We start from the raw sequence: 10877 nt of genomic DNA on the forward strand, positions 1-10877 counted from the left end.
ATGAACAGAAATGGATTGCTTCAACTCTGTACGGCCGCAAAGAAAAGCTAACAGCAAATAAACATCACCGAAAGCGAGTTCATACTTCACAGTCTAATAACATAGAGGGCAAAATTACTGAACACTGATTGGTCAATGAAGAGGGCTTTTTTTCTTAATTTTGCTTGAGAAGAGGGCAAAATTACTCGCTCACAATTAGTCGAGCGCCAAAAATTCTCGCTCCTGATTGGCTGAACGTACCTCTTCCACATTCAGTTGGTTTCTTCTGTTTGAGCAAAACAACTTCGAGTTCATCGAAGTTTGTCTTTTAATTCGCGCTGCATTCGTCAAAAAGGCATAAAGATTAAGAACTAGCTTTAAAAGATGATCTGGAATTTGAATTTTCGAGTGACAAGAAGAAGAGCAAAAGATTTTTTTCATGAAAAGCTTAAAACTTGGATCGACTTACATGGCGCCCGTCGTAGCGGGATTGTGTGGTTGAAAAACAAAATGATTCCTTTTGTCAAGGGCTTTCAGTTTACCACGACATCTTGCAGCTCAACAAAAAAGGTCACAGAACAATTTGCCATTGACGGGAGTAACAAGTTGCTCAGATTTGGCGGTTTTGTTTGGACTAACCGTTTGCTATTTTTACGGTTGCGTATTTGCAAGTGGTTAATACCTCTACAGCACAGGTGAATAGAATAAATTGAAGCTTAACATTTGGTTTAATCGTTGTTACTGTTGTTCAGGAATGAAACTCGTATTTTCCTCTCGAGTGGACGTAAATAACAATCATCTGTACTCGTTTTGTACGCAAAGAACAAGTTGACTTGCTGGTCTTTTTGTTAGTTTTTTTGCTTCCGAGCGAACGAGTGTTTTATCTCCGGTTCGCTGTCTGTTTTTCGGGTTGCCTCAACAGTGTTAAGAAAATTTTGCCCGCTATGTTATTAACAAGTAATCGCAATGGGTCCTCGTAAAATTAAGGATTAATATCACTTGTGTTTTCAGAAGTTGCTGAAATTGCCCTCGTTGCTGAGCGACTCGGGCAATTTCAGCAACTTCTGAAAACACAAGTGATATTAATCCTTAATTTTACTCGGCCCCATGCGATTACCTATACAAATCACCACGCACAAATGTATCCTCGCATGTCACACATGCTTGTAACGGTGATCCTGACAAAAAACAGTTGTGAAAATTTGGAGGAACGAGCTGAAATTCAGGCTAGTTATCTGGAGCATAAACTTTTTTTCAACACAAAAGTTGAAAAGAGACTAAAAAAACAACCGATCTCAATTGCAAAACACTATAACAAATTTTGCATTTTTAAAATATTTTTATAGATTTTTGTTCATTTTACTGTTAAAGTGTTTAATGCTCCGACCGCAATATAATTGTCTGTTCACAAATTCATTTGTTGATTTTTCTACTGAAAATAAATACAAATTATTTGAAGCTTAAGCCTACTTATCGATTTCGAGAAAAGGATTTTGTACCTTGCATTCACTTATTTCAGTTCTTTCATCTTTTCCTGTCTCATTTCTGATTAGACTACTTACGTTTTTAAAAACAAATTCTATCAGCTCTGTCATTGTGCCTTTACGCAAAATCGAAACGAAGGTCAAACCCTGGACAATCAATACGACTTCCGTTAATATTATTGCGAAAAGAATTATCTCACCGTATCGATGTTTTCTTTTTTCTGTTTAAACCCATAAGACCATATAATAAAAGTCATAAATCATTACAGCCGGTAGCTTTTATTGATTTCAAGAAAGTGATTTTTTAAAATATAAAATTCGGCTCTTGTGTTTTAATCAAATAGTGATTTAGTAGCCAGCAACAAACGAAAGAAAACATTTTCATCATTGTTGTTTCCTAGTGACCAGTTTCCGAACAAATATAATGATAGAATTTTACAATTTCACATAAAGCTCTTTCAATAACTGAAACGTCAGTGAAGAAAGTGTCAGATCAATCACATTGTCTTGAGAAGGTAATGCTTTGAGAAGACAGTCGTTGCTAAGATATTTTAACGTGATATTGACTTGAAGTGGGTGACTCGTTTTTGAGCCAATCGCAAACACAATACTTTCGATCAATAAAAACCACTTACGTTGTGGGTGTATACGCAAATATTATTCCGCTTATCTTACGAAGAGGATTTATTGGTTACGGGAAGTCGACAATGCCAACTGTTTTTCACCCTATAACTGAGGGCCTCTTTCCGTCTTCAGTGGTAATGCTGTACATCAACCGGGGCGTAACAGTAAAGAATGCTGGCTGTTTTGAATTGTTCATATTGGCGAAACAAAGGAATTGTTAACGATTCAGGACAGTAGGACATAAGCACACAAAAAAAGGTACGGCTGACAAACTTATTACTAGTACTTTAGAAAGAGCAACAATGAAACATTTCTGAATCATCCTTTTCCCTTTGAGCAGTTAGGACAGTTATTTCTGACAAAGTTCCGTAAGATGAGAGCTGGTTTAAGTCATTTTTCAGTGATATTTTCGTTGTAAGCAAAATCGTGGATAAAGTTCTGACTCCTTTGAAAACATGTAAATGAACACTGTAAAAGAACTCTCATGACATCAATTCGAAGCTCATATTAAATCTCAGTTGCCTTGTATGGCGAAATCAGTAGACTGACTCACTTTTCTCCGACTTGAATCAACTTTGCGTTTATCACTCTAAAGCTAGCAACAGCAGCTTGTAAAACCCCACTCTTTCTTTGTATACTAAGAATAATTGCGGAGAGATTGTATATCAGTTTTAAAATACGTTAATCAAAACGCCGGACAACTCTACGGCTCAAAATAACATCCTTTAATAAGACGTCTTTCTCTTTGCGGTTTGCCGGAAAACTAATTGCCGAAGACTGGTAGATCAGCTGAAAAACACGTTTATCAAAAGGCCAGTCAACTGTTCGTACATGATCACGAAATAGCAAAACTCAGATGTAACCAACGATTCGCTTCGACCAAAGGTTAAAACTTAATTAAACTGCTGACCAGTCTTATTTATAGCCCATTTCATGGATTAACTTCAGTCGCCGATTTGCTGTCCTCAAAAGCATGCGCAAAAAGCGCACGTTTGTTTGAAACTGAAACTGAAACTTCTTCAGCAGGGAAGATTTTAAGGATGCAAAAGCAAAAAACCATCAACGTCAACAACACTTCAAAAAATATCATCTCACAATTTCTTTTCATATGGGACGTATTGCCGCAGGAGATGTTGTAATAGTCGATGCGATCGGAACCTATGTCGACCAAATTATTTATCATTAATCATGGCTGGACTAAAAAAGCTTGTTTAGTCTTTAAATTTGTATTTTTAACCTAACTGGCACATGTGAAAAAAGGAATCCGGTCACCAATTTAGCAATGGATTTAATATTTCAAGTAATACATGAGAACAACACATTTATTTTTCAATTAAGAGGCGACGTCTTCAGGTTTGCACGACCACGCTCAGCCAAATTTTCAACCAATCGTCAATCCCACATCGGCTGACGTCTGCGCGTCTGTGCTTTACTCTATGATTGGTTTATTTGAATATTTGATTGTTTACCGAACTTGTGATTGGCCAAGTTTGAATTGGTCCGACGACACAGTTGAAAACTTGAATATATAAATTACTCTGATTGACTTTTCCAAAAGTGAACATTCTAACACGGGCGACAATCACGAAACTGCATCCCACGAAAATTAAAGAGTATTAGAGATAGAGACAAGCTGTTTTTTCTTCCTTCGATTGAATTTTAATTCATCCGGCTTGAAACTCGAGTTGTTTGCTCTTCGCTACACTAAGTAGCCATTGATATTGATCACCTCCTGACATTCAGTTTCGTGTAACCAAAAAGGTATGAGCTAATGGGAATTGCCAGGTTTCTAAGCACCAAATACGCTAAAAAAATTTGCAAACTAGATATGCTCAAAACGCACCACTCACTCGATGTTTCAAGAGCTTTTATTTTTTAAGAGAAATTCAAAGTTACAAATGAAACAGCACACTTAGCTTGTGCGACCCTCGTATTTAGTAATAATGATAAGGGGCCGACCATTTAACTCTTGAGGGGAAGGGGGGAGCGGGTTGGTGATTTTGAAAAAAAATTTTCTGCAAGCGCTTGTTGCAAGAAAAAAATTGCATGCAGCACAAAAGAAATACAAAAAAAATTCTTGCACTGCTGCAAGCAAGAAAAAAAAATGTTGAAAAGCTATCTCATCATTCCTGGGGTGCTTTACAAAATCCGAGCAAAACTGCAAGCATTCCGGATAATCTGCAAACCAGCGAGCCAATCTGGTTAGCCTATTAAAGTAACACATTGATTGGCCTAAATAACACTCTGGTTAGCCGAAACGTCACACCGATTGGCCTACAGTTAGCTTAGGTAGCTTGCGGTTTGCCCTAATAATGGGATAAGGGATTTCTTGCTTGCTCGGTTCACATGACTCCAAGTCATAGGAGTCATGCAAGCCATTACGGTTAGCCTAAATTACACATTGGCTAGCCTAGTTAGCACTGCAGTCAGCCTACAGTTCCTTAGGTAGCTTGCGGTTATTGGGATCAGAGATTTCTGGCTTGCTGGCTCGCACTGTATCCAAACTCGTTAGCTTATCACAAGCAGTAATGGAGGTAAATTTTTCTATTTGAAGAATTCAGTTGAAAAATAATTTGTTCATTTTTAATCTTTTCAACTGAAGCATTTTCATTTAATTACTTTCTATTGAAATATAAGGTTTTTGCGATGTCTTATATAATATATTAAGACAACATATGACAAATTAGACCATGATCAACTAACTTTAATTCTGCTTTGCCATTTGTTTTGGAGATTTCAGTCCACTTTTAAATTGTAACTAATGATTCTAGCAGTAATTACCATGCTACATGTATGAGCATTTCTGAACTGCTTTTTGCTCTTTTTAGCTAGCTATTTTTTTAATTAAGAAGCTAAACATTTTCAAATCTACCTGTGGAGCATCACTTTATAACGTGAGAAATTGTTATTAGGTAATATTAAATGATTCTAAAGAATGACATTCCGAAAACATGTAGCTATACAAGAATGATTCTGTATAGCTTACAACATTTTAAGGCTTTGCAGCTCCATATATTAGAACTATTACTGCAATAACCAAAATGTAAATGTAAATACATTCTGTAAATGGAAACACGACACTTTTTTGAGGGAAAAAAAAATCCTGCAGAGAAATGAGGAGAGAAAAAAAATATCCTGCAGAGCATTTAGGAGGGAAAAAAATATCCTGCCCACCAAGGTTGCTAGAAAAAAAAAACTTGCTGACCAGAAATCACCCCCCCACTCCCCAATTGGTCGGCCCCTTAAGCTGAGTTGTAAGACTTCTCAATACATGTATAAATAAATAGTCGGGATTTTTAAATGACGCTTCTTTGAAAAGTCAAGTCAATCAGTATTTAACGTCGGTAGTTCCTTCAGTTACGAAACTGGTATCAATGGAAGCCGACGGTGCACTGACGGTGCGCCTTTTACCCCCCTCCCTCCGTCAGTGCTATAGCTACACGGATCAGAGGAAAGTGGAAACAGACGTGAATTAGCCTGGATCTTCATTACTCTGTTGCTACTGTGTTGTAGAATCTTTTTATTGTTATTATTATTTTTTAGGATGGGTTCTTGGCTGGCCAAGCTCGCTGGCCAGGAAGATAATGCAGCGAAGATCCTCAAAAACCCACACTCTATCGCGGCCTACACTCTGGTTTTCGGTTTAGCATTTCTCGTCCTGTTACTGTGGTTTGTTATTATTATTGTCACCGCCATAAGAATTTTCAAAAAGTACATCAGAAAAGAGGCACCCCTAAAGGTTAGTAAGAAATTCAATAAGAGCCATATTTTTAATTACGTCTGGCTTTAACAAAGACAACGGCGACGGCAACGAGAACGTCACAAATTTGAATATTTAGAAGGCAAAAACAATAGCTTTGCACGCCCTGCACGTGCATTTTTCATTTTTGTTCATTTCTTTGCCGTCGTCAGCAAAACAACAACGTGAAATAGCCAAATTTGAGGTTCTATGGAGAACGTCGGCACTTGGAGATAAATTTTCATTTTCTCCCCTAAATTGAGCGCCACTCATAATCGTTTCATTCCTGAGGGACTGCCACACCACACCTTTGTCTTATTAAAAAGCTTGGAGTAGTCGCGAAGTGATTGCAATAACACGAATTTATGTTTTGAGATGACGTTCTCGGTGCCGTTCCCTTCGTCGTTGCTAAAGCTCCCATTAGGGAGCTTACGAAACGAGGACGATGACGACGACGAGCTTCATTTAAAAATACAAGTTCGCGTTATTCTTATCACTCCAAAACTATTTCATGTCGTTTCGCGTTAAATATGTCTAGTAACTGTCGAGGAATTAAACTGGTATGAGTGGGCTGGAAGCGTAGAGAGAGAACTGAAAATTTATCGTCATATGCTAACGTCCTCCACAGAACCTTGAATTTGGTCATTTCACGTCGTCATTTAGGAGATGACGCCAAAGAAATGTACCAAAATGTAAAACGCACGTGCAGAGCGTGCAGAACCATTGTTTTTGCTCACTAAACCTATTGCTTTGTAGCGTCGTCGTTTCGTAAGCTCCCTGGCACGATCTTGACGACGGAATCAAGGGGGCGTGCGGGATTCCGACCGGAAAAAATGAAAATTGGGCGGCTGTTTCTAACCGTAACCCTAACCAAAAACAAAAGACCAAACAATTGAAACAATGACTTAGACTTTAAAACAATAGAAGCTGCTTTCATTACCAAACAATAGGAGGTTACGAGAGCTGCCCTGCTACAGTACTGTTTGTTTTTTTCGCGGACACCATGGATTAACCATCGTGGACTTTTGACCTGTTGAAGAAGAGTTTGGGAGATCGCTAAGAGGTTGAAGACAGCATTTTAAAATCAAAAATGCTTGAAGCAGTCTTTTCTTTTAAGAAGCACCATAGCTAATAAAGGGGAATGGTTATGAAACCGGAGAAAATTCTTTGTTGTATGTTGTATGTTGTATGTTTTTATTCTCTTTTTTGGCCTTGACCGTGCACAAAACTCAATAGTCGTTTAATCCGTACTGAGGAGCTAACCAATAGAAACGTGTTGGTTACGTAATTCATGCATAGTGTATGAGCGCAAGACAAAAGATTGTGCACGGTCATGGACTTTCCAACTTGGCATCTTTGTTTGCTGCTTTGATGTTTGCCGAGCTTCAAAACCAGTCCCGTCTATTATCTATGGAAGCACATATGGTTTTGGTGACATGTGCTGTCATCGTTTTGGCATGACTAAACATAGTGATTGGCTCAAAACTCATATTCTAAGCCAACAGAAAAGCAAAAACACTTGTGACCTGCTCTCTCGCGTTTTCCCGCCCTCAGTCTACTGCGTTTACTGTACTTACGAACTTTAAGATCTACGACGGCGACATCGACGAAAACGTCACCTCAAATATATAACTTTGCAATATGGAAAGTCTTTCGCGATTGTTCTGGCCATCTCGTTAACGTCGTACAGTGTGGACGAAATATCCTAAAACTTAATTGGTACGAGCGTAGACCTTAACGTCCTTATTTATAGTTTTAAGGACTTATCGAAAGTTGGAACATAGTTGTACTTCTCCATTTTTACCGTTTAACATCTTGTATCTTTATTTGTCATCGATACTTTGTCTTTCAACTCTTTGTAGACCACGCTGGATCTCCAAGTAGGAAAAAGGGTCTTGAACAACGTTCGGCGCCGTATCAGCACGCACGACCGGCAAGCAGGAGAGTTTCAGATGGTAGAATTAAATGCTAAACCTGGACCAGGTTTGTAAGAATTACATAGAGATGCATTTCTGAGTATTGCGAATGAAAAGCAAGAAGTATAAGACCCAAAATGATCCAGTTGTTAAATGAACATCATACTGCTGTACAAACGACATTTTCAGACTGTTTAGGGTGAAAATTTTCTCACCAAACAACCACTCGGTTCAAACCAATTTTATTTCTGGAATGTTGAAACACTTTCAATGCCGAACGAATAGGAGTAATCACGAAATGATTACAACCACACGAAGTTACTTTTTTACCGATGACGTTCTCTCTTTGATTAAGATCTCCATTGGCTGACGAAAAACATTAGATTTCTCAATAGCTCATGCAAATTGTTCGCAGTCCACCAGCATTTGTACATTGTCACGGTTATCTGCGTCTCTGGAGCGGATTCTTTGTAAACCACCAATTGTTTTGGCCATCAAGATGTTTGAAGAAAGGCCGAAGTGTGAGTCGTCTCCTCGCTCCAGCCCTAGCCATCTTTTGGGAGAAGATCGGCGAGTAGATTGCTGATCATACTGTCCATACAACTATAGTTTCAACCGTTAGCATCCAATTAGTCGATGAAGGAGCCCGTGAGCTCTTGGTTGATGCGATCCACCCTCGATTATTTTTCTTTGAATCACAGCCTCACCAAGGCAGCGATCTACTGACCTGGGGATCAGGCTCATCGGTGGTAACGAATCGAGCTATATTGAAGGTGATCCAGGAATATGTGTGGACAATGTCAGACCAGGAAGCGTAGCCGATGGGAAACTTTTTCCTGGAGACAGGATAGTTGCGGTAGGGTGAAGCTTTTCAAACCCTGAACTTCTCTTTCTCGTTTGATTTACAAATTTCCGTTCAATTAGCTACCAAACAGGGTGGAAGAAAACAGTCTTAAAACCGACCTTTACTCTCGGTTTCTTCGTACTTATACGGACTTAAATATTAAGGGATAATATGAGTGCTAGTTTTCTATGCATATAAACTATGTGAGCGTTAGCCCTACTAATGGAAAGGAGCCCACACAAGGACAGAGAAAAACTCTGACCAGGGTGAGATTGAATCCACGATCTTCGGGTTAGATAACCACTGCTCTACCGACTGAGCTACAAAGTCAGACGGGAGCAGGTCGTGGGAATTTAATACGTCAATGTCATGGCAATGAATATGTACAAGTACAAGGAAGCTTAAAGGGTATAGGGTTAGGGTTTAGAAAATGGTGCTGCAAAAACTGTAAAGAACTGTAAATTGACAATATTTTGTAAAATGGCTGCCTAGATGACCATTCCATAGCTCACTTTGACATTCTCAGTGATGGTTTACCGGCGACTGAAACAAACAAACTGTCTCGCTGTAGAATGATTTGAATTTCTCACACGTTCTTCGGCCAACACGTGCGTATATTTGCCGGGAAACTATTACATTAAGTTCTACCTTCTAAACTTAATAACTAAATACTGAACATTTATTTCCTTTACAAATTACTATCACTTGTCTGATACAAAAGATCACTGATCACATTACACTCATACTTATTTTAAAAAAGGTTGAGAAGTTATATGTCAAAAATTCATGCTTCGTGTTTCGTCAGAAGTTCCAAACACCTCGAAACAATAAAAGCACTCCTCCTGCGGCGTCGTGCTTTCATCTGTTTCTCGGTGTTTGGAGCCCCTCATGAAAAACTCGCACTCATTTTCGACATATTACTTGAAACTGGTCAAACGTTTGAGCCAACAACTCGCAACATTTCTTTTGTTCCGTGATCGCCGAAGCGTACCGTTTGCACAGCCCTTCCAACATTATTGGTGTCAAGGACGCGCATTAGATATATATATATTGTCTTCATGGAGATAGCAATGCATTAACATGTTGAAAACATGATGGCAGCCAAATTTTGCAAGTTTGCAAAGTCTTATGGGTCGTACCCTTCCCATAATACAATGCACCTCCTTGCATTGTTGGAATTTGGTAGCATCCGTTTGCACACAATAGGCCATTTCTGAGTTCATGTTTGCCTCCTCTTCAAAGCGAGTCTAAGTGCGAAGTTTTTGTGATGGTAATTAGTTCTACTTTACATATGAATGAAAACTAATTTTCATAACAAAAACTTCGCACTTAAACTCGCTTTGAAGAGGAGGCAGACATGAACTCGGAAATGGCCTATTGCCAAAACCTGCAGAACCAACAATTCTCAAAAACGAAAACGGTGAATGTTAGACATCCAGTTGAATGAATAGGTAAATAAATAAAATTAGTCCGTTTGCATGAGACTTTAGTCTCTACCCCATTCTTGATTTAACATATTCTGCATCATCGATCGTTGCTGTTTTTTCACTTTATTGATGATTTCTTTTAGCATTCTACACAGGGATCAAAATAGAATGACAGATCCTTTTTAAATCCACTTTTCAGGTCAATGATTTTCGTATGGATAACGTTTCTCTAAAGTACGCCAAGGAAGTTATGCTAGCTTTGAGACAAGCCGAGGGACATCTTAAGTTGTGCATTAAGAGAGCTCCACTGAGGGAGGTGAATGTTTTCAGCTTTTCCTTCCATTCAACGCCCTTACAACGGCTGCAATAACAAATGTTGCAAAAAGATTACAAGATTGCTTTGTTTATCTTTCCTATCATGGTAAAATTCACTACAACTCAAAAATGAACTCACGTTTGGAAAATTAGACAAAGTTTGAAAAATGGAAATTTGAAATTTTCTATTACGTTTCGGATAACGTAATCGTCCCAAAGTTTAAGTTTTTTATTGGCTCCTTCTCTTTACAGTCAGTATTTGTACATGTTGTCTTTGTCCCCTGCAGGCTGATTGCGAACCGCCTACTCAATTTAAGTCTTTAATCTAAGATATTGCGTCTCTAGTGGTGTGATTGGTTCCTTTAATCTCGGCTATATGCTCATATAACGTAGGACCTTCCATAGAAACGAATTGAGTGTGCCAGTCGTTTTGTAAGACTGAGGCCCAGTTCAGTGTTGAAATATAATAAACAATCATTTCATAAGCGCTTGTTGGAAATGATACTGGATATACTACTTGGCGATACGCTCCTCATTCAGTGGGCTCGT

The 10877-nt window shown here is 38.6% G+C and overlaps 1 protein-coding gene across 1 annotated transcript in view; it reads left to right on the forward strand.

Annotated features, from left to right (window-relative positions):
• The first annotated feature begins 2177 nt into the window (after positions 1 to 2177).
• LOC138054633 (uncharacterized) overlaps positions 2178 to 10877 on the forward strand; it is a 16882-nt gene continuing 8182 nt past the window's right edge. The window contains exons 1-5 of the mRNA XM_068901126.1: positions 2178 to 2345; positions 5631 to 5826; positions 7689 to 7809; positions 8444 to 8598; positions 10213 to 10329. Of these exons, the coding sequence (XP_068757227.1) occupies positions 5632 to 5826; positions 7689 to 7809; positions 8444 to 8598; positions 10213 to 10329 (588 nt within the window). The 5' untranslated portion in view covers positions 2178 to 2345; position 5631. The remainder of the gene's footprint in view (positions 2346 to 5630; positions 5827 to 7688; positions 7810 to 8443; positions 8599 to 10212; positions 10330 to 10877) is intronic.

Source organism: Montipora capricornis, chromosome 6 (genome assembly GCF_036669925.1).
Source record: "Montipora capricornis isolate CH-2021 chromosome 6, ASM3666992v2, whole genome shotgun sequence".
Taxonomy (NCBI): domain Eukaryota; kingdom Metazoa; phylum Cnidaria; class Anthozoa; order Scleractinia; family Acroporidae; genus Montipora; species Montipora capricornis.